The sequence below is a fragment of the Puntigrus tetrazona genome, chromosome 23 (assembly GCF_018831695.1).
Source record: "Puntigrus tetrazona isolate hp1 chromosome 23, ASM1883169v1, whole genome shotgun sequence".
Taxonomy (NCBI): domain Eukaryota; kingdom Metazoa; phylum Chordata; class Actinopteri; order Cypriniformes; family Cyprinidae; genus Puntigrus; species Puntigrus tetrazona.
Window position 1 is genome coordinate 6,291,215 of NC_056721.1, and position 24,531 is coordinate 6,315,745.

At 38.8% G+C, this 24,531-nt stretch overlaps 1 protein-coding gene across 2 annotated transcripts; it reads left to right on the forward strand.

Moving 5' to 3' along the window:
* The first annotated feature begins 1,496 nt into the window (after positions 1-1,496).
* pdzrn3a (PDZ domain containing RING finger 3a) lies at positions 1,497-24,484 on the forward strand. 2 transcript variants are annotated; one of them, XM_043225145.1, is made up of 10 exons: positions 1,497-2,579; positions 4,777-4,866; positions 6,293-6,400; positions 21,037-21,278; positions 21,408-21,498; positions 21,781-21,876; positions 22,004-22,066; positions 22,154-22,255; positions 22,488-22,601; positions 22,712-24,484. In XM_043225145.1, exons 1-10 carry the CDS (start codon positions 1,869-1,871, stop codon positions 24,200-24,202), a joined length of 3,108 nt encoding a protein of 1,035 aa, XP_043081080.1. In that variant the 5' UTR covers positions 1,497-1,868; the 3' UTR covers positions 24,203-24,484. The 2 variants fall into 2 exon arrangements, with proteins under 2 accessions (XP_043081080.1, XP_043081081.1); XM_043225146.1 differs by lacking the exons at positions 21,037-21,278; positions 21,408-21,498; positions 21,781-21,876; positions 22,004-22,066; positions 22,154-22,255.
* Positions 24,485-24,531: the final 47 nt, after the last annotated feature.

Sequence of the window (24,531 nt, forward strand, 5' to 3'; positions counted from 1 at the left end):
CATCTGCGCTCTATCTGCAGGCTTTTTAGATCAAGCAAACGTAAAAAAACCCAAAAACGGTTGTTGTGTTTCTAACAATTAATTTCTTTTAATGTCAGACCAGACATGATCCCATAATTCAGCGTTTTTCCCCTACGCTAGCTATCTCGAAATGTTTGTTTTTTTGCCCACGTTTGTCCCTTTTTATAAATCATTCTGCAACAATGCGAGCGAACCATATCCAGACAGGTCTTTTAAAGCTCGGTATCATTTATGTGCGAGGTGAACTCTCGAACGGCCTGTCTGAGAATCGCATAAACCTAATAGGTCGAGATAAATGCTGTTTACCCACACGTGCCTTTAAACGGTGCCCTTTACCTCCCCTTTAATTAGGTGCTGAAAAATAACGAGATGTTAATGAATTGTTCCTCGTAGCCCATGCCTAACAGATAGCCTTTAATTATTCCGCAGTCTTCCATCTTCCTTTTTTCCCTCCAGCAAAACAGCCGGCTGTCATGTAAGACGCTGAAGATTTACCTCCCAATCTCCACGAGTTTGATAAGGCTGTAACCCATCGCTCTCGCAACACTTTTTCTGCCGTTTGACCCCGTGCTGGAAATGTATTAAGAGCGCCGGATCCGCGCTGGGGAATCGGGCAAGTGCTGATGCTTTGGAAATGTGGGCCTGATAAGAGGCGGCGCACGCTTGGAACGAGCAGGCCACAAACTTGCGGCTTAAACCAACATCCTGCTGACTTAAACGTGCTCTTTATTATTCGGCGGGCATGCGATGCTGAGATAAAGTGGGGCTTGCTTTATCTTTTTAGGCGTGGTCGTGCTATAGGATGAGATGTGTTAACTTTTCTGAAACGTATAAAAAGAAAAAAAATGTACAAACAGTCTATGTGTGGCCAGGAGATGTGGTATAAAATAAACTTGATGAAATATCATATTGTACTAAAAATGTTTCTCCTGTATTAGCAGAGAGCACTATGAACTAAATTGGTCTGTCAGAAAATTATTAATTTTAATAATGTTTTAATCGTGTTTAAATACGCCAACCTTATATATGTATTATTATTTTATATTTATATGAATTATACAGAAGTAAACACCTATTCTAATTAGTGTCATATATATATATATATATATATATATATATTAAATACTATATTATTATCGATAATGATTTGCTTCCTATAACTAAAATAATAGTTACTGAACAGTAAGGAGATAAACTGTATTACAGAATACAGAAAAAAAAAAAAAAACACCCAAGGCAAAAACTCTTACATGCAAAACTCATAATCTTACAAGAAGACTTAATGCAATTAATATTTTTTTCAGCAAGGACACGTTAAATTGATCTAAAGTGTAACTAAACGCATAATATTTATATTTTTATATTATTTATTTATATTTTTCTTTTGAACTTCCTATTGGTCACACAATCCTGAAACAAAATATGAAGCAGCACAATTGTTTTGATCATTAAAATTAAAATCTGAATATTAGAAGGATCACGTGGATTAAAATTGATGAAAAACTGAAGAAAAAAATAGTTTTTACTGTATTTTTTGCACATTATTTTTCTGCATGGTTTGGTGAGAGCGGAGGAAGAACGTATAAACAAGAAGAATTATTAATAATTTTATTCATATGCACATCTTCTCAATATTTTCCCCATTAGGCTACCTTTTTTTTTTTTATCACCAGTGGTATATTTTAGGCTCTACTTCATCCACGTCCTTTAATCGCGCGCTCATCGTTGAGTGTTTACGGTAGCTCGCGCCTGTCGTCCTGAGTGAAACTAGTAGTTTAATCGCTCACTTCGTGCGCGTGGGTTGACAGCTCTCTCCTTGTTGCTGAATCGTCCCAGAACTCAAGATTATGGGCTTTGACCTAGACCGCTTCGAAGGTCCCGTGGATCCGGACCTGATCTGTAAACTGTGTGGGAAAGTTTTAGAGGATCCTCTGAGCACTCCGTGCGGACACGTCTTCTGCGCCGCCTGCGCGCTCCAGTGGCTCTCCAAAGTCAGCAGCTGCCCGGTCCAGTGCCAGAAGATCTCCACCAAAGACCTGAACCGCGTCCTGCCGCTAAAAAACCTCATCCTCAAGCTGGACATCAAATGCGACCACCGCGAACGAGGCTGCGACCGGGTGATGAAGCTCCAGCATCTGCCGGAGCACGCGGAGACGTGCGAGTTCTCTCCGGTGAGATGCGGGAACGAAGGATGCGACGCGGTGCTCAGCTTGAAGGACGTGGCTTCGCACATGCGGGACGGATGCGAGCGCCGGGCGCTGGAGGTCTGCAGGGACGGCTGCGGGCTCGCGCTCACCCTCGAGGAGAGGTCCGGGGGTCACAGCTGTCTCCAGGCTCTCAAGGCGCACAGCGGTCTGCTCCAAACCAAAGCGCTGAGTCTGGAGAAGGAGCTGAAGCGCCAGTCTCTGAGCTTCGGTAAGAGGGAGAGGTCTCTGCTCTCCAAGCTCTCCGCGCTCCACTGCGAGCTGCACATCACGGCGCTCACTTTTCAGAAGAAAATCACCGAGTACAAGAGCAGGATTGACGCGCTGTCCAACAGCTGGGTGCCTCTCGACAAGGTCAGTGTGTGATTGGAGCGAGCGGTGTAACAAAAATCAACCCGAAACCTCCGTTTAAATGTGTGAGGTAAATCAAAGTGACAACCTGTAGCGAAGTTAATAGCCTTTTTTTATTTTGGATTTAATTACTGATCAAGAAACTGTGGGAACTCGATTAGACCTGATAGCACTGCGACAAGCTGAATCCATGGAAACAAAGATACTGTCGTAACGTGTCGTAAACATTTTACTTAATATTACTATGGATATTTCGTGGGAAGCCAATATTAAATGTGGATAAGGTAGTCAATTTAACACTGAATTGTAGTGTGGCGTGTTGACAGTGTCAACCAGAACCAGCTGACACAAGCGGAGTAAAAAAATATCCAGTATTATGGAAAATTATGCAGTTTTTAAGACTAATTAATATCCTTCACACCGCTGTTGAAAACAAATGCAAACATTGAACCATTGGCATGAAAGTTTAAATTAGTTTCTATACTGTATACAGTTCTTGTTGTGTTGTTGAACAACAGGTGGTTTTGTATTCTCTTTTATGCCCAGGAGTAGGCTAAATATTGCTAAAAATATGACGACTTATATGCTACGACTTGAAAATTTCATTTTTTAAAACGCTTTAAAAAAGGCAAAAACTGTAGATTGAGGGGCGCACAGTCTGTCACTTAAACTTAAAACCTTCATATAAGTGCCTTTTAAAGAGATAGTCCACCCAAAAATGTAAATTATGTTCTCATTGACTCACTCTCGGTCTCTATGGCTAAAACTTGAGAGAAGATATTTTAAAGATTGTTGGTAACCAAAAGGTTTCTGTTCCCATTGATGTCCCTTATACTTTTTGACCATACAGTGGAAGCCAATGGGACCCAGAGCTGTTTATTTACCAGCATTCTTCAAAGTATCGTCTTTTATTTCACACAGAAGTAACCCTTCGGATACAGTATAAGCTCCAGTATCCCATCATAAATAAATAGTCAATTGAATCCTCTGAATGAAGTTTGAATCATGAAGTACTCGTGTATATAATACGATTTATCTGTTGATTTGATCCACGCTACGATTTCAGTCTGTGAAGACTGCGTCTTAACCCGAAACACTTCACTCTCACCAAACCAGCACTGTCAGTTCATTTTGATGTCAGTTTAAAGCATTCGCACTTGAATGATCTCGATCAGAACAAGAGAAACAAAACAAAAAGTCCTCTTTCTGCATTCAAATGCGTTCACATAATTACACCGTCTCCCATAACATACAAGCATTCAACAAAATGAAGACTTTAAGTCTAATCGAGTTGACGGGAGGCATGTCTTGTGGACTTCAAGGACATAATATGTAAATAAAAGAGTCCGTTCTTGTTCTCTCCGCTCTCTGTGGTTGAGTCAGACACTAATCAAGAGCTCATGATGCTCATCTCACTCATTGTGACAGATTTCCGCCTGCAGCTGCCGTTTCAGCGGGGGATGCCACTGCTAGCACTGTCTGATAGACAGCTTACTTAACTTCAGATATTTTAAGGCTATCTTAAGTCTGTCAGTCTTGAAAAGTCACAGGCCCTGCCTTGATATTCACTCGGCCACATCTGCCTCATGACAGCTGATCAAACGCGTCCGCCGAGAGATTTCGACGTCTGTCATGGAGCGGTATTACAAATACGGATTTAACTTTTACTCGCCTTTTCCTTGTACGTAACAAATGGTGTTAAATAATCCTGAAAACTGAATCGCGTTGAGGGTTTGAAATCAACTTCCTCTACTCTGCTGCTGATGGGGAGTGAATTTACAAACCGAAAATTCTCTTACCAGCAATAAATAATGATATTCTTGCCCTGATCTGAAGGAAAGCAGTGTGATTTAATTCTACCGTAATTTCTTCTACACGCTTTGCCGTGTCGTGAGCGTGGTAAACACCTGGCCGCGCGTTCATATATTATCTTCAGACATTTATAGCACCTTGACTGTGATTTCGCCAGGTGTCTCTGAGGGTGTGATCTGTCTCCACTGCTTGATGTATGATAATCCCCTGAATCTCATGCGGCTTTGCCGTTTCATTAGGTAGCTAATGGAGAGAGCCCTGCTTCTTAGGGGAGAGATGGTTAGCAGGGTCAGTGAAGCTGTGTTGAAACCTGCTGTAGCAGTCTGTCGCAGCATCTGAAGTATGTCGTTCCTCCTTTCTGCTTCTCTCGTCCTCTAACGCAACCCAGGGTGAAGAAACGAGGAGCCTCAAAGTCACCCTCCGCAGAACATCATCGGGATCTCTTGGATTCAGTATCATCGGAGGAAGATTGTGTGGGGTACGTAAGCTTACTGTGCAAAGAAGTTTCATTCAGACCTAAAATGCACATTTTTAATCATCAGGAACCAAAAGCACCTTAAAAGTATCATAAAAGTTGCCCGTATGCCTATATTTGAAGTCTTCTGAAGCCATTGATTACTGTGGCTTCGTGTGAGAAAGCTTGACCTTTAGAGGGTTATGTTCGCCGTTTACTTTCGCACGATACGAAATCGGCTACAATGTCAAAACGAAGTAGTGAAATTTTCAGTTTTTAAATTCAGGTTGACTGCACTTGTTGCCGTTGAAATCGACTGGAGGAAAGTAACCCCAATTCACCCTGTTCGTACTGCGTCGAGATGACAGAAATAAAACCGTAACGCCACGGAGCACATTTGTAAAAGCGGGTTAGTTCGTCTTTTAGCCAGAGACGGCATTGCGCGGTCTTTCCTAACTCAACCGTCCCCTCCATTGTAAGAAAGAAAAACAAAATCAGCAACCGAGCCACATGTAAAAAGATAATTGCAGATTGCACAGTTTGAGCTCCACACATTTCTCTCGAGTACATTGTGTGAAATGCGAGCGTGGGAGCCATTAAATTCTCACATAGATTGTGTCCAAGTGGAGAGAGGAGAGCAAGCTGTGGGTTTGGCTTTCACTCGCATCACATTCTCTTCTCTAATCTAGTGGAGAATCACCACAGGCTGTTTACCACCTGTTCCGTCTTAATGGACAGCCGCGCTTAACCTTTTTTTCAATGCAAGTTTATGCATGTTATACATACATTTATTCATAGAGAGCGTGCCCTTGAGTCAGGCTCGTGCTCCATTCAAAATTAAGTTGAGAGAGCATTTTATATTTCAAATTAATTCCCAGAATGCTCTAATTTAAGTCTTCAAAATAAAGCCGAACCGCATGAAGGGGCTTACAAGATAAGAAATAAAATCTGTTCTTCTTTTCTTTATTTAAAATATTTATCACAATGCAGTATATGATGAAGACTTTTCTTTTTTTAGAATAAGTTTATTTATTTTTTCAAAGGTTTATGTTCGAGTGCCATCCATATATTTTGTAGTTAATATATAGGTTTTTTGCTATTGTCTTGTAACAATGCCTGTTTTCAAACTTTTAGTTGTAACTGTATGTTTACAGTTACAATTTATGCATTTAATATTTAATATGTTCCTCAATAAAAACAATAGTTATGGATTTTTTGATATTATTAGTTATTTTGTTATTGGTTATTATTATTATTGTTATATATATATATATATATATGATATTTAATGAAACTTTACTTTTAAATTGTGAATTCTCTGAGGCCCGCTGGCTGAGAAACACTGTCATGAATGAAAGAACATCTTTTTATTCAATTTCATTTTATTGATTTCTTTATGCAAATCGAATTCAAGCTAATTAAAATTTCTCAACATTTGCTTCTATCTTAGGAAGCAGAGCAGCAGGGGGATTTCAGCGATGGCATCTACGTATCCAAGATAGTGGAAAACGGAGCTGCTGACAAGGCCGGGCTGCATGTTCACGACAGGATCATCGAGGTCTGTCAGTTGATTTTATGGATGCAGAATTAGCTTGTGAATCGCAGGTAGCGCAAGTAGCCTCTTAAACAAACAGGGTGAAGACCAAAATGCTGGATGCAATCAAACCCCACACTGTGGAAGAAAAAGGTCACCAAGACAACCACTAGACAGATGAAAGCCAAAGGAGATAGACATCATACCGCTAGTCTGAGCTGCTCAACTGGTGCCAATGTTTTCACAGTCTGTCTGTTAGATTTGTCAGATCGAGTCAGACTAACAATGTTGGCGCCATTGTAGGTTGATTTCACACTGGGCAGACTTCTTTAAAAAGGGTGTTAGTCTGTTCATCCAGCAGTACTGTTTCAGATATCTAACAGGAACAAAGCGTTTCTTATATAAAAGAGAACGCTTTCTATAAGGGCACAAAACAAAAACATCAAGATGTAGTAAGTAGCTTGTAAATACCTACGAAATGTGACATCTGCGTCTATCCAGAATGCTGTTAAAACATCGGCTTGTCGTTGAATGTCTGAGAAAAAGCCTTTATTTTCATTGAGTGGCCTGTTATATGAGCAGAGCAGAGCATGATGATTTCTTTCTCGACTCATTTTGTCTCATGTGGGCTCTTTGCTGTCTGTCTGACGTGACGAACATAACAATAGCAGCAGTGCCTTTTGAAATCTGTGCATCACACTCGATTTGTTCCCCAAAGAATGCATGATACAACTGCTGGTTTCAAAGAGGAAGTCAGCCATGTAGCTTTTGTGGTGGTCTCAGGGCTCGCTTTTATAAACAGAGAAGGTACAATCGGTTCAGCGGTGACATTTTTTTTGTGAAGCACAAAAGGAGAACTTATATATTATAAGTAATTAATATGTCTTCTATGGTGTGTTTTAAGGTTTTGTGAAGCCTTGGTTTTGGATTTTTTCCTTTTTGTGAATAGTGACTTGAATTTTGTTCTGGTCATGCAAAGTTGTTGAAGTGCATTTAATACTTGGATGTCAAATACTGCTTTCTACTTTTATGGTATTTTTTTTTTTTGATAGATGCTTATGAATATTATACTACCTCGTTCTGTACCATTTACATATGACTATATTAGCAATTAGAAAGGTTAGCACGGCTCAACAACTAAAATTGCTGCTTAACCAAAAAAAAATATACATTTTTAAATAGCTAATAATTTTACCTAGCCAACAAATTCAAAGTGGACAGCAGAATTTCTGACCAAACTCTGCATAATGGCAAAACATTTAAGTTTGGAAGCTATATAAAAATGCATGCACATAATCCAAAAATGTGAGCTTTGAAGCCAGACTCTTTTTTTTGTTGAGCAATTGTTTGTTCGTTTTTTAGTTTTGTGTTTCTTCGTTTATCAGCTGTGTGGTATAGCAGTAAGATCTGCTTGCCCAGTCATGTCGCGCTGACATTTCGAGGTGTTTGTGGACGGATTACCTAAAGACTTCCCTGCATATGCTAAAAGACGTACCCAGGTGATTCATTTACAGTAAGCATGTTTGTGACATCCAGTAAATCTGGAAAAACAAACTACTGGAATGTTTTTCTCCTGAGTTATTATACACGGGTAGGACAGCTGCAAGCACGTTATTTTCCTCCTTCAGGTTGTGGGGTTACGAAAGCATTCCTCCGCTGATGCTTTCATTAAGCCCACCGGTGTGTGGCGAAAACAATTGCTGTGAGCCAATTCAGAGGTTAAGACCACCAGCCTGGGAGGTCAGTGTCAGCAGGACAGAAATGATATTTTAGCCTGCGAAGTTTATAAAACATCCTTTGTGCTCACATCTCGCAATAGGGGGTCCGTTGCATCCTACAGGAGAACCAGGGTAGAAGGCAACGATCCGGGTCGGAGCGGTTTTAAAAGAAATCGGAAATATGTTTGGAGGGAAATTCTTTCTAGTTTCTGAAGAACACAGCTATTCTCAAGCTCTCTGTAAGTCAGGCCTCGTCTTTGAACCTGACAGACCACAGAACAACTCTCCTAATGGAAAGACATTCAGAAGAAAATCCCTCCTGTGGCCGTTTACGTTCTCCGAAAACGGCAAAAGCCTGTGGGACCAAAAGGACTCTGTCCTCATTACAGAGACAAGGATGTGTCCTTGTTAAGCGATTGTCTAATGTTCATTTATGACCTGGGCGTTTTATGTAGAGGTCTACCTCAGTTTCTCTGTGTTCTTTGGAGAAATAGTGTTGAGACAGACTCCTTTTGATCTCGGTGTGCTGTTTATGCGAGTTAAACCCTGACACCGCCTTTCTCGACTTCAAATCTCCAACTGCTGCTTAGAATAATCACAACACGTGGTGAATTAGATTAAAGATACAGAGAAAAACATCAGAAAAGATCATGGAAAGATTAGAGGAACGAGGAAACGGGGCTCTGACAATGGTCACTGAGCCGAAAGCAAGCTCGGGGAATGAAGATAATGCAAACTCTGTTGGGCCTTAGGACAAAAAAAAACCTGTGGTGTTGTACAGCTTGTATGTTACATAATGCAGTGGTCTTGCTACATTGTTCATTTTTGATTTTTACACTGTTCTTTTTTTTCAGAAATTTTTACCTCCATGCCGTTCCAAACCCGTAAAAGCTTTGTTCGCCTTCGGAACCTGATTTTAAATATTTTGGATGAAAACCGTGAGGCCCATTGACTGCCATGTGATATGTCAAAGTCCAGAAAAGTATGAAGGGCATCATCAAAAATAGTCCATCTGCCATCAGTGGTTCAACTGCAACGTTATGAAGCGACAAGAATATTTTTTGTAAGGACAGGAAACTAAAATAACGACTTTATTCAGGAATTTGGCACCGAATTACTGTAGCGCAACAGACGCAAACTATGTACATTCTTCTGTCAGCCTCAATATATATATTTATGCTTTGATTTGAACGCAAACAGCACATCCTTGTGTCACAGCAAACACAGAATGTTAAAAAAAATCATTTTTGTTTTATTTGCATACGAAAAGTATTCTCGTAACGTTACAGTTGAACCACTGATGGCAGATGGAATATTTTAGTTGATGTCTCTCATACTTTTCTGGACCTTATTACAATCCGCTGTAACAATTTTCTGTTTTTTAATGTAATATATTCCTGTCAGGCAAAGCTAAATTTATAGCATCATTCCTCAAGTTTTCAGTAGAAATGAAATTCTGAAATTCAGTAGAAACATATAAGTGGAAACTTATATATTGTTTTGTTGCTCAAAACAGTTTTGCTGCTTTATATTTGTTTTGTAAAAGCCGTGATACATTTTCTTTCTGGATTTTTGAAGTTTAAAACAACAGCATTTTCATCAGCATGTTTGCTAATGATATGACATATGTTTTTGTTTTTTATCTGATAACTATTGCATCTGTATTTAATATTAATGCATCTGTTTTTTCAGATGGTAATTCTGTTGGCTACGTCTGATGCTTTACTGCAGAAAAATTCAAAGTATATGCTATATTGTTCAGCGTATATGGTCCATACTTTAAAGCTGTTTCTAATCAAGTCATGATGACTGTGAAATGTTCTTATTATATTCACATGCAATACATTTACAGTAATTATAGTTAAGTGTGTGTGTGAGACTAATGAGATTAATTTGAGGAATGCGTTTCAGCAAAGGCACATTACATGACAGTTTCTTTGAGAACTGATGTTTGACTCCACTCAGCTGCAGCAGAAGATTCATTAGACCCTGAGAAAGGAACAAACAGCAATTCATTGGTTCGGTTCAAACACATGTTTTGGAGTTATATCATTAGAAACATCACAAGGATGTTAAATGCGGATGCTTTGACCCGTTTCACATTAATGTTGAGGGACGCATTTAACACTAGAGTCAACCTCAAGAGGTCCGAGACTTTGGAGACTGAATTGCACGATTTGACTTGTAGCTCGTGATTTTAGCCTGCTGATATCTGCATAGGAAGCATCTCACTTGAAAGTTATTTTTGAGCTGTGTTGGCAGCAGGCATATTTAAGTGCAAATCTCCACACTCCTGACAATGCTCATGTGCGTTGTTGATCATAAATGCTTGAGACCAGATATGTATTAGCTATTTTATGTGATAAAACAGTCAGATGGAATGAAGATCAGAGCTGACATTAGATTATTAATTGAATATGGTAATCTCAAAACGACCATAAACAAAACCAGGGAGATGAGTTTCCCATCAGTCAGCATTCATCAGTCTTTCAAGCAGGTCTATGAACATTCCTCTAGTAATTTATCATCAAATTATGCGTGTGTTGTGTTTATGCTGTCATGTGCAGGAGATTATCTGATGTGAATATTATGTGTCATTTACCACGTAAACACACAAAGTGTTAGGAGTGGCGTCACTTTTGATGCCAGAGTAAATCCTGTAAATCAGGGGGTTTAAGTCTTTCTTGGCCATTTCGTGTTCATCTGAGAGGCACAATTACAAAATCATGAAATATGCCATAATTACTATGTAAGTTGATGTCTTTGCGCTCTTTGCCTAAAGCAACTGAAATTGCTTCCTCCTTTCACAGACTTTTGAACTAAAATTAAACATTTGTACACGAACACAAATCTATATCTAAAGATGTTGGAACTGATTAAAAACAACCAGATTGAACCTAAGATGAATTTTTGCCTTCAGAAATGTGGCACGGCAATCATTATTTGTGCCAGAAAATGCAGTATTTTCTAGTTATTAGTGTAATAAAACACAATAGTCACTGTAAATGAAAAGATGATTGGTTTATACTGTAACTGTGGTTGAATTACGGTATTTCCGTTTTTGAAAAGCACTTTTTTTGAAAATGGATGGTTTCAAACAAAAGTGTGCGACTTAAGGAAATCATTACGTGTCTGTCTCACCCCAACATTTACGGGTTTGTCTCCTATACTTACACAAACGTCACCCTAAATTATTGTTCTATATGCGTGCAATATGCAGTAGTGAAATTAGGATGATTCACACAACTTCACCCATATAACCACACAACTGTATACCTAGATACTAAAAATCTTGGTGGTATGATGGTAATTTTAGATCATGCATTTTAGAGCCAGAACTGTAGGCTTGGCAAGCTCACTTTGAAAAAGTCTGGAACAGAGAAGCTCTTGTGCTCCACAGATTTGACTGCTTGTGCCTCTCAGGGAAGGAAAAATGTGAGAAATCCCCTCAGTGGCCTGCAGAGCAAAGTATTACACTTAAAATTCTGTAAGAAACCTAAAAAGAGACTCAGAATACACGATGTGCCGTGTAGAATGCAAGTCTTTGGTTTTATTAAATATAGATTATGACAGAGTAAGACATGTCTGAAAGATTAATAACGGTCGACTGATATGGATTCGTGTTAATGTATTAAACATTAGGAAGCGATATCCCAGATCCATGAATATTGTCTAAATATCAGTGTATTGTAAATATTAATTATCATTAATTAATTTATGGTTTGTAAATATAGAGTTATAGACATTTATCTCTGTTATGCCTGATCATCTCAAAGAGAGTTTGAATAAAAAACATTGTGTATTGGGCAGCCACACATTAATTTTCAGTAGCGCGCATGAGTTCAAATGTCACACGCCTTCATTACTTCTGAATTATGAACAGTGTTTGCTAATTATACAACCATACAGATGTCGCCGATTGCACAAACAGTGTAGAATTCTGAACGTATTAAACGTAGAAATTTCGAATGATGAATCTGGACCGAACTGGCAAACGTAATACCGATTTGCGCCTTGAATATGTGTATAAGGAAGTAGAATGGAACGGAAGTGTAAAGTTCAGTTTTAGTTGTACCTGTAACGTCTTCTTTACAAAAAATATTGAATCACTTTGTTTTGCAACTCTCCTCGTTTGTATCCCAGAAGGTGACACTAATGAGCCTGAAATGGATAGAGGTATAAAGAATTGTGAATGCAGACCCCTGTAGATTCATCCATTTACTACAGGTTAAGGTGGCCAGAATTTCCTCTGAATTGGCCTCCAGTGAAATGGGACTCTGGTTTTAAGTTCAGCTTTGCTTTTCTTGGCATCCTCCGTTCTCTTGTGGAAAGAAGGCCGAGCGGCTCTTCTGTACGATTGTTTATTCCCATTGTTCCTTTCAGGCCATTTTAAAACTTGAAAGCGTGATTAGTCTCAAAGGAAGTACCTTCTCTTGAATTCTGTGAATGTGTGTTATTTTAGGAGCACTGGACTGAAAGGCATGCCTTTGCAAAGCAAACCGCTACAGCGCTCCCCTGCAAGTTTTTCCAAGTAATAAAGGCATGTTTTCATGGCTTAATAAAGACAAGCAGCACCTCTTTTCCTTCTCACAGCTTGTAAGGTCATCTTATATAAATAGCCAGAAAACCGACCAGACCTGTTGAATTGTGAATTCACCTGGTGTTAACAAATGATGATCGGGGCGCGACGCACACGCTGTCTGTTTACAGTACCTCATATTCAGCAGTACATTAAAGCAATGGAACTTCATTATTTACTCTCCATCATGTTGTTCTGAATATGTGTGACTTTTTTTTTTTTTTATTGTTGTACTTATTGAATCGGTTTGGAAATGAAACGTCCAGTGAATGGTGCTTTACCACTTTGAAAATAAAGTACCACCTACACCGTACCCTACCTTAACCTAACTTACAGTGTTAACAAAAGCAACATGAGATAGAAACGCATTTGCTGAAGCAACCATGTCCATTTAGATGACTTGTCTACAGATCTCGTATATAAATGCTCCACATCTCGCATTCGGTACTGTACCAGGTGAGCTACTGAGCGAGTTTACTGCATTAGAGAAGCCGTACATATGCAGTCCTAAAAATATATTAGTTTACAAATTGTGCACTGTGGCAAATGTGTTTTGAGGTCATATTGGTGAAAGAACCAAGACTTTAATAATCAATAATCTGCGTCTGTAATAAAGGATGAAAAAAGTGTTTTACTACAGTTTCATAGATTTCATTGTGAACTGTATGTGTTGGTATGTTTTGGATGTAGCTCAGGTAGTATTTCCGATGAGCTTGGGTTAATTAAACAAGTATGATTGCACCTAAAACATCTCTAATTATACTATAGTTTCTTGAAGAATGTTGATAACCAAACAGATGCCAGTAGTCATTGACTTCCTTTGTAAAATGATAATAATAATAAATAAAAATAAAAAGTCAGTGGCTACCAGCAGCTGTTTGTTTACCTGTTAATCAATTTTGAAAATAAGCTGTTTTGAATATATCATCAAAAATTGTAATATTGTGACTGAATCTTAAAAGGACAGCTTACCCCCAAAAATAATAATATTTAATAGAAAAAAAAAATCTGTGAGGTAATACATTTCTTTTTTTGACATTTTCTTTTGCGGAATATAATATTCCCTTTTAACAGAAGTAAAATTAGCATTTTAAATGGTGCCTTGACAGACAAATACAAAGAATACAAAGCCCACAGACGCAAAAAAAAATCAGTCTGTGTTTGAAAGAAGCTGAAGCCCTGGTCCTGGAAGCTTAATGGGTTTATTTGTGGTTGTTTTTGTACAAGTTGTCCTAAAAGTGCACAACAAAATGTCAGTGTGGCAAGTGCTTTCATGTCAGGGTGTTGAAAACAGGTTTACAGGTTTGTCTTCTGTGGAAATCCTGAGTGAGTGCTGTGCGAATGTGTTATTATGATAATTGTGCCGATGTGTCGAGAGAGTATCTCATGATGAGGTAGAAAGTGATTGTGGAGAGTACAGCAAGAATCGTGATTCACTGAAGCATTGGAATAAATGTAACATACCATGAAAGTGATAAGTGATGATTTTATCACAGTTAAGAGTAAAAAGACATGGTAAAGTGACTCAAACCCATGACCTTGTGCTGTTACTAGTGCCGAAGACTAATGAGCTGTGGATTATTAATTATTGTTTGCATAAAATGGCCAATAGCAGGTGTGTTTGATAAAGGAATTTCTGAATAGTAATAAGCAAATAATAGCTCATAACTCACAAAGTCATACAGTTTGGAGTCAGTAGGATTTTTGAAAGAAATTGAAAGGCTACTCCACCCCAAAATTAAAATTCTGTCATCAATTACTCATCCTCATGTCGTTTTTTTAAACCCTTAAAAACTCAATTTAAGACACTGGGAGTAAGTGATTAAAACAAGTAAGTGACAAAAGTTTCATTTCCGCGTGGTGCAACAATTTAATATTTTAATTTAGCTATAGCGCATTAATTGTACTTTTTATGTTACAAAACAAATACTGTTATTTTAAACTTTCTATTCATCAAAGCATCCTGAACAAAAATAAATGTCGGTTTCCACAAAAATATAAAAATAAATGGCCAAATCAGCATGATTTCTGAAGGATCATGTGGTGCTTTACAGTCTACAGAATATTAGGTTATTTTAAATGTTATTTACGTTTTTAAAGTTGTAATAATCTTTCACACAATTTTGAATGGTAGTGTATGATTATCTGGGGCCTAATACAATAGAATAGGATTTCTAGCGCTGTCACATAACGGCCCAGATGGTTTATAATAGAACAACAGAATAGAACAGAAGTGTGAGTCATGGTTTTCCTGAGATGTTCAAAAGAGACGGAGCTTCTCTCCGCGCAGCCATAAAAGGTGACTCAGTCCTGACACTGTGTTCTTCCACAAACTGAATCATCTCTGCTCAGTTTACAGGCAGAAATAGAAGATATGACCACAGTGAACTACCGCACAGCTGTCCGAAGACGTTACCGATCCCTACAAAGCACAGAGCTGATAAAGCTCTCCGTTTCCGTAACGAATTGCTTCAATAGTGCGCCAGTGCTGCAAATTTCATGACGAACGTCTAACATCGATTGCACGATGGAGGTTCGTGCAACGGGATTATTTTTAGAAGCGGAGCGTTTAATTTCTGCACCACTTTGCTAATGTAATTGCAAAAATAATTGGTTGAAAAATGTGAAAACCCACACTTCACCTTTAAGTTGGCTGCATGCTCTGAGGCAGACACCGCAGCTCGGTGATACACAACCTCAAGCAGAGATTTTCATTAGCCTGATGGAGCACTGAGCTATATGAGAGGATTATATAGACCCTGAGGAACATCTTAATGATATCTGGATATCAGTACACATAAGTGTAAAGGGACTTTCAACCCTTTACTGCTGCTTTTTACCATTTGCTTCCTCACTGTTTGCATACATATTAAGTATGTGCCCAGTACATATACTGCATGCGGTCCGTGATCTGGAAGGGCTGAATGTTGCGTTTTCGTCCGCCAGAGAACACCATGTGTCTGGTTGTCATGCGTGTTTGCATGGCTGACTGCCACCAGGATTACACAGCGTCTGCCACGCTGTTAGTTTTCTTCCCTTTCACCAAGCTTAACTTGGTATTTTCATATGCAAATGTGTATTTTCACCCTTTTTTGTTGTAGCGTAATGGAGATAGGGTAGGAAGTGATGAGGAGGGTTACAGGATCCGCAGACATCGCATGTTTGATTCAAAGTCGCATCGCCCACATGAGCACCAGAGCTCAACGTGTCAGAGCGTTAAGCCACAGCTCCCAACTGGTGCTCAATCGCTGAATCTTCAGTAATTCACAAAAACACTGTGCTATAAAATGAATAATACAGAACCACTAGTGTCTAGTCTAATTCAAATGACTCTTATGAGCCGGATCTTTTAATGAATCATTCGTGAATTAGTCAGGTGAAGCCTTCTGTAAAGTTTAAACAACGTAGATTTTAACAAAAAATGGAGAACTTCTTCATGGTGGCCGTTCGTTTGAAATGGTGCTGTTACTGTTTCCTTGTAAACTATGAAAATGTGGATTTGTGAAAACATCTTCACTTTATAAGTACGTGTCATCGCCAGCTAGTGGCCTGGCATGCATATGACATCTCTGTGGATCTGTGTGAACGACAAAGGGTCTGTTCATGAAACTTTTTAAAAACGCAAATATAAACGAACTCACTGAATCAGTCAGAGTGTGGCAACTGAATCAATATGCCTCATGAAATGTTAAAAATTTTAAAAAAGGCTTGACGAAAAATGTTTTACAAAAATTGTTTTACACTAAATATGATTTTTAATGTCTTCAAAAGTCTCTTATGCTCACTAAGGCTGCATTTATCTCATCAATACTACAGCAATGTGTTGAAATATTTAAAGTAATTTAAAAATACTTTTTTTTTTTTTTAAATAATTTATTCCTTTGATGCAAAGCTGAGTTTTCATCACCGTTACTCCAGTCTTCAGCATCACATGATCCTTCAGAAATCTTCTAATATGTTGACTTGCTCAAGAATTTTTTATTATTGTCATCAGTATTGAGAACAGTTTGCCGCTTCATATTTTTTGGAAGGATTTTAGTGTTAAATAGCAAATTCAAAATTGCAGCTTTTTTTTTTAATAGAAATCTGTGACATTTCTGTCTCTTTTAATCAGTTTTAATGCCTCATTGCTGCATAAAAGTAATATTGTCTTTTCCAAAAAACCAAAAACTAACCATAGCGGTTGTTGTTACATGAAAAGGAAATACATTTGTTTATAACATGAACCATTCAAGTCGTATTTCTGCAGTGATGTGGTCCGAGTCGATGAGCGCGTGATGTTCCTTATTACCCTTTACCCTGTCTGTGACATGCCACATTACATCACAGGCCGGAGCCCAAAGCTTTCAGAGGAATAGCAAATAACAACACCCTCCGGTTGTGCTCGTATACCGCTGCCGAGCGCTGTAACATAACAAAAGCTGCTCGTCTTACGGCGAGAATTTTCTTATCGACGGGCTGGTAGAAATCGGAGAAGTGAGCTTTTTAATTGGCCCCCAACAAAACATTTTCACGACTTGTTTCCGCACATTGCGAAACAGCCCCTTTCGCACCACACCTGAGCAACGTGGTTATTATAATCTTCGGTAATGTGGTGCATTGCTGATTATGGGTTTGATTTGTTTGTGTGATCATAAAAACAACATAGTTGAGGATATAGACAACGCTTTCCTTTTAATGAGAGGGGGGAGATGGCTGCAGTGAATGGGAGGAGGGAACAAGCTCTCACATGCGTGGCTTACAGACACAAACACAGACTCACGCTGGAGTTGTTGTGTCTGTAGGCTTCGGTCTCTTTTGTGATCACGTTTTGGAGCCGGCGTACTCTTTGCTGATGCGCTTCCACCATGGGCTGCAGTTTCTGTACTATACAGCGGTCAGATGAGCAATACAAACTACTACAAAGCACATGTCAGGTAAAAAAAACAAAAACAAAAAAAGCATGCATGGTTGTGAAGTTATGTTGAGTTTTGGTTGACTTGTCAGAGTTTATTCCTCATTAACGTACGCTGGGAGTAACGGCGTGTTTGTATGATTAAATTCCGATTGATTAAGAAATGCCATTCATTTTTTTTTATTGAATTAATCATAATTTGATTAAGACCACTGAATGAACACATTTCGAATGCCTGTGAGGTTACGCTGCTTGTCTCTGGTGGTTGTTTTGCATACTAAAAAGGTTGCGAAAGGTTATTTTGCCGAAGGAAGGAATGTGTTTTGGAGACTGTGTACATTTGACAGGGTTATGAGAGGGTCACACTCTACTGAAGAGAAATGTTTGGCGTCTCATCAAAATACTTAATGAATGTTTGTTTGGTTTATTATAGATCAGTGGCGTTCCCACAATCCTTGAGTAATTAGCTCCCGCTGTAATTTAACCTCCAGATGACCTCCTGTATGGCTGAAAGTGTAAACTGAACTCTTTTTTTTAGAGGCTAAAAAAGAAAAATTGAGGCTAAATGCAAATATTAAAATGAACCAAGCCATATTTTTGTGCATATTTAGAACTGGCTTAATTAACTTAAATCTACTAAAACTGTATTTAGTGCATCATTTAGCATAAACTAGCAAAATTCGACAAAAATGAATATTCATACATTACATTTAAGTGTCTGATTTTAAGCTATTTTGGTACTTTTTAGAAATTACCTACGCTATCCCCCGACCAATTTGTGATGGCTAATTCATACAAATTCGTACGGCTCCACAATTTTGCACGATTTATCTAAACCCCAGTGACAAGTAGCTTTAGGTGTAGGTCATTTGTACAACTTCATACTAATTGACAACTCATAAAATACTTACGCACGACGTAGGATCATAACATATATACGAAGATCGGGCTGAGATTACAGCCTACATATATTGTACAAAAGAGATAAGTAGGCAAAAAGCAGAATGCCATGCTTTTCGAATAAAAGAGATTAATTTGATTACTTCATCAAAAAAAAAAAAGAAAAAGGGTTCAGGTATGTATTTTTTATAATCAAACTAACTGAACCACTATATACGGAATGCGTCTTGCTTTATTGCAACTTTAAAAGTGGCTGTAGTCAGGCAAAGGATGTCTCGTTGAATTAAACTCAAGTATATGCACTGAATTTTGTGCCCCGTGTGCCAAAAGGCATAAGAAAAACAGTGTGAGTGAGTGAATTTAAAGTAGTTTGTCAGCTCACACATGAATGGGCACACTGACAAAGTTCCCATGTGTGTTATTGCCACTGCAAGATTCCAGAACAGACAGCAGATTGAGTCGAGGTCCCTGAGGACATTAGCTTTGAGATTTGAGTCTTACAGCGCTTTGATAAATGAAGTTCTCTCACATTAGCTTACTGGCACATAGCCACTTCCTTGTGCAATTCAAAAGCTTTTACACACCCTGTTGGACTTCAATCAATGAATGAAATCTCACTAACTGTGTGATAATGTTAAAACCCAGCTTCCGGTCATAAATATCTCCGTGCATTTGTCCTTGCAAACTGAAGAACGGCTTTTCAATGTTTAGCCAAATGAACAGTTTTTAGGTCAAACAGTCAGTGTTTCATATGACAACATTTGCCTTAAGACTTTTCTTCTTGGTCACCAAATCATTAACAGGTATCTTGCAGGTTCTGTTTTTATGTGTGTGTATATATATATATATATCAGCTACAAATATTTATTTGCCTATTAACTGAATTAACGGAGTTGAAAAGATGGCATTAGACTTGCTTTGTCTGTACCATCCACCTGTTTATTTATAGTTTTATATTCAGATTTACAGCAGGATTTAATTGAATAAATAAAAAAAAACGTTTGCTGTGTGAAACAGTCCTCAGCTGTCCAACCTGCTTTACCTGGAAACCTGAATCCCCTCAGCATGTTTTTGGATTTTGACCTCAGATCTGGTTTTAAGGTTAATGTACAGCCAGCCACACATGGCCCTCAAGCTCAGTATACATTGCAGATTTGGTATGACAATGCATACAATTAAAGTGACATTAAGTGTATTTTCAATATAAATATATAAATATCAATGCTTGGTTCGCATTCCATAGAGGTATATAGAAGAGTTTTGCTTCTTACTATACTTTGCTTCTTATTATACATCTACAGCCTGTTGAAGATCACTGTGTAATGTGAAGTCAATTTTGTAGAAACGGATCTTGTATATAATTCTAAGTCTTCTCGACTGGTAGAGCATGGAAAAGCAATGCCAAGTTTATGGGTTCGAATCCCAAGGAAAATGCAAACTGAGATATTTTGGATTCCATTTTCATTCACGTAAATTTAAGCGAAATAGGAAACAATCCTTATTTAGGACACTATCCGCCGGTTTCACAGATAAGGCTTAAATGTAAGACTAAAACGTAAGTCTGAGCTGAAACTTGCACTGACTGATATTTTTATCTTGAGACAAACCAAACAGCAAAAAACAAACATTAGTAGTCATCTCCATTGTTCCACTGCATTCTAGTCTTGGACACGGACACACGGACACACACACACACACACACACACATATATATAAAACACACCAGTGCAGAACAAGTGCAACATGCTCCTGCATCATCTTTGTTGACCCAGGAACAACATTAACCAATCTGAAGTACCAGTTTATAGTTTTTGTGTAGTTTAGGCTTACAATCAGTGTTTGGTGCTTGCACATCAGTATCATTTTTCTTTGATTTCCTCTCATTTTAGGGAGTACCTATGGGTGAGATTAGGTTTAAGTACAGGGATAAATAAAGTGAAGTCATCAGGTTGGATTAAAATATTGTTCCAGGGTCAACAAAAAATGTTGGAAACACATCTAACTCAGCAAATTGAGGACATGCGCACACAACACACACACACGCATCTTTTTAAGGTATGTTTATAAAAGAAAAAAAATTAAATGTCCTAATTGAACTATGTCCTAATCCTGGCTTACTCTAAGCCCTGTCTGTGAAACCAGACCTAGATTTTAAAGATAATTGTAAAATCCAAATATTCATTGGAAATGGGTTAAACATGTTTTCATGCTTGTTCAATGAACCATAAACATGTATTGCTCTGTGACCAGGGCAATAAAAAGCACAGTGTCTAAAAAATTCAGAGTATGGGTCACCGTACTTAGCCTCATGTACTGTCATTTTAAATGTCTGTGAACTTGTTCAGTTTATGACTCTTGTTGATGTTAAATCTTGTTGATGTTCATACAGATATTTACATGTTAACAAATTTAAACATGTTAACATTTAAACTTCAATGTGAGAGTGTGTTTGTTTATTGTCTGAGTTTAGACACAAACCAACCCCCAAACAAACTACAGTATTAATTCAGGTTCCGATATGCTGTTTGTTTTTCTGAAAACCTTGTCCCACATGTCTGATTTTCTGTAGGTAAATGGAAGAAGCCTTTCTGTTGCCACCCATGATCAAGCAGTAGAGGCCTTCCAAGCTGCCAAAGACGTTATGGAGGTTCAGGTAGTGCGCAGGACAGCACCTATGACCTGCAAGTCTCCTAAAGCAACCCAAGGAATGGACAACAGTACTCAAACCAACTTTACGCTGAAAACCTTGAAACATGTTGAGACTTCAACACCACATACGGCTTTGCTGGACAGTTTTCTTTCACCTTCACTGTAAGTGCTAATCATCGTTTCTTTCACCAGCTGTATCAAAACAAAGAATCTTAACACAAATGTTCATTTTAAAATACGATTTTCTGTAAATAGGGCTTTTGTTTATGCTAATTTTTCATGGTATTGAAGGTTTCAAATGGCAAGACGTGACTCACCTTACCCCTCAGACTTCCATGACGGTGTACAGAAAGACAATGGGAGTAGAGGAGTGGAATATGAGGTATTGTGTTTGCATAGACCGTATTCACTCACTCTACTGAGCAATGAATGTTTAAATCATGTTTACTCTGTATGTCTTCTGAGGTCATTTTAATTTTGATTTCATATACCCGCTAATATTTTGCCAACACCACTTTAATTACACATGGATTTACCTTGCAAATGAATCATCATCTATATAAGTGCAGCAATCACTACAAATTCTCAGGCTGGCTTTGGCTTATGTTAACATTGAATAAAATGCAAAATCTTTGTCATCAAAATCAATTACCTGTTTTAATAGGAGGTGGATCTGCAGAGGAAAACCACCCAGGATAAGCTTGGCCTGAAGTTATGTTACAAGACGGATGATGAGAAGTCTGCCATTTATATTAGCGAGGTAGGGTTCTATAGTGGGAATTTCTCAGTTATTGTTCAGGCAGTTTGTTCAATAATTACATCTTTGGTTTAGTACTTGCTCGAGTGTTTCAATTTAAGGCTAAATAAACTGTTCGTTCCCTGCTTAGATTGATCCAGTAGGAATTGCCGCAAAAGATGGCAGAGTCCAGGAAGGAGACCGGATTATCCAGGTAGAACTTATTCTGTTGGGTTTGTTTTGAATGTTTTGTCCCAAACATAAAACAAAACTTATTTTATTGATTCTTCATGTGCTGAAGATCAATGGAATGAACATCCAGAGCCACGAGAAGGCAGTGACACTCCTGACCAAGGTGGAGAGTAAGAATGTAACACTCCTAGTGGCTCGACCAGAAAGTCAGGTTTGCTAACTGTTCTGTGCTCTTGAACAAAGATTTTGGTCAATTACATTTGATTTAAGGAGTTTCCAATCATGTTCCTGTAGGGCTACTTTTCTGCAGAGCTAAGCTCAAACCCAATTTAAACCTCAACTAACTGTACCAAAATTGTGCATGAAGGTGGCATTCCTGCAGCAGGTTTGGACATTCATGACTGAAAAAAAAAAAAGACATTGCCTTTCGTTATGGATTGCAGGATGTTGGCTGGTTGGAGGAGGATAGAAACATCTTAGTAGATGACTTGCATATGGGCAAACTGAAGGAGCAACATCACAAGGTCAAGGAGTTCACTACAAGTATGCTGCAGCAGGTAAGCTAATAAGAGTCAAGTCAGCAGGTAATTGCTCACTTAAAAGGTGCTATCCTCACTATTAAAGTGATTTGCAAGCTATTAAAAGTTCTTTCCATTCTCTTTAACAGAGCACAAATGAAGAAGATGGAGGCACTACAGACACGGCTACTTTACTATCCAACCAGCATGAGAAAGACAGCGGTGTGGGCCGCACAGATGAAAGCACTCGTAATGATGAAAGCTCAGAGCAGGACATCTTGGGGGATGACCAGAATTCCCTGTGTGAGACTCTCCCAGAAAACCACAAGAAGTACAACTATAATCATGACACCGTCGAAAGTGGAGACATGCACTTAAGCAACGACTCCTTTCTTTCAGCTGACAATGGAGACAGTGGAAACTTTCTTGGTATACCTGGCACGGCATGTGAGCGTTTTCGGAAACTGCTTGAATTGAAATCTCTGGTGAATGGTAACAGTCTTCAGGGATTTCTGGAGCATGATGCCACACTGTATGGAAAGGGGTTTAATGTAGACTGTGATGATCAGGAGATTCAGAGGCTTAATGAGGAGTTGCTAAACATTGAGCTGGAATGCCTGAGCATCATACAAGCACACAGGCTTCAGGCTGAAGGTAGTGATCAGCAAGCCAAAAAACCTAGTGCCAAGCATTTTTTTGAGCAAGTCCATCAGGACCTCATCAATAATCAAGTGGACAACGAAGGCTTTACTAGTGCTTACAACACTGGAGAGAGCTCCTGGAGTTTACATCCTACTCTGGAACCAGATTCTCTTGAATCCCAAAGGATAGTTGCTGGAGACAAGGGTAAAGGCTCTCCCATGCATAGACGCAACTCAACAACAACATGCTCCAAACATAACCTCTCTCCCATTCAGGAGATTAGCCCTACCAAGAGTTTACCTGGAGATCCAGAGGTTACAAATCAGGGGAAGAGAAAGCAGAGTAAGAAAAAGAACCCCAGGAAGGGTCTTCTGACATCCTTACGTCATTCCTCCTACAAGAACACCTACATCCCAGCCCATGCGCAGCATTACCAAAGCTACATGCAACTTATCCAGCAGAAGTCAGCTGTGGAATATGCCCAGAGTCAAGTCAGCTTAGCCAGCCTGTGCAAGAACACAGAAACCACCTCCACGGAGTCCAGGCCTAAGACAGGGTGGAAAGTAAAGATCCGTAGCGATGGAACACGGTATATTACCAAAAGGCCCATCAGAGACCAGCTTCTGAAGGAACGAGCTTTGCGCATTCGAGAAGAACGCTGCAGCGCAACTACAGATGACGACGCAGCAAGCGAACTAAAACTGGGTCGATACTGGAACAGGGAGGAGCGCAAACAACATGCGGCACAAGCCAAAGAACAGCGCCAGCGGCGGGAACTCATAAAACAATGCTGCACAGAGAGCAAAGAACAAGCAGCAGCACTGGACGACAAGAAGGAGCCCGATATTATCCAGCTCAGCCGTAAAAAGATGATGAAGAGGAGGAACAAGAGGATATTTGACAATTGGATGACCATTCAGGAGCTGCTGACACATGGCACAATGTCAACAGATGGTACAAGACTATATAATTCCTTTCTTTCTGTGACTACAGTATAAGGGATTGTGTGGTTTAGGGCACTTTACTAGTTTACTGTGTAAAATTATGTGAGGGTTGGTGTGGGAAATCTTGCCTCATTTCAAGAGGTGGGTCATTTAGGGACTTAAGCGTGAAAGTGATTTGTGAGACACAGTAGTTTGAATTCGTCGTCACAGCTATGTACTCAAACTACAGATTTCTAATCTTAATACTTTATAGAACGTGAGGGTGCACTAAGACTGCAGTTTGTACTGAAATATTTTATTGAACGACTCCTCATAGTTTAAAGAACAGATGCAAATCTATTTTATGTGAAATTCTAGCTTATTTGTAGTTACTGCCCATTACT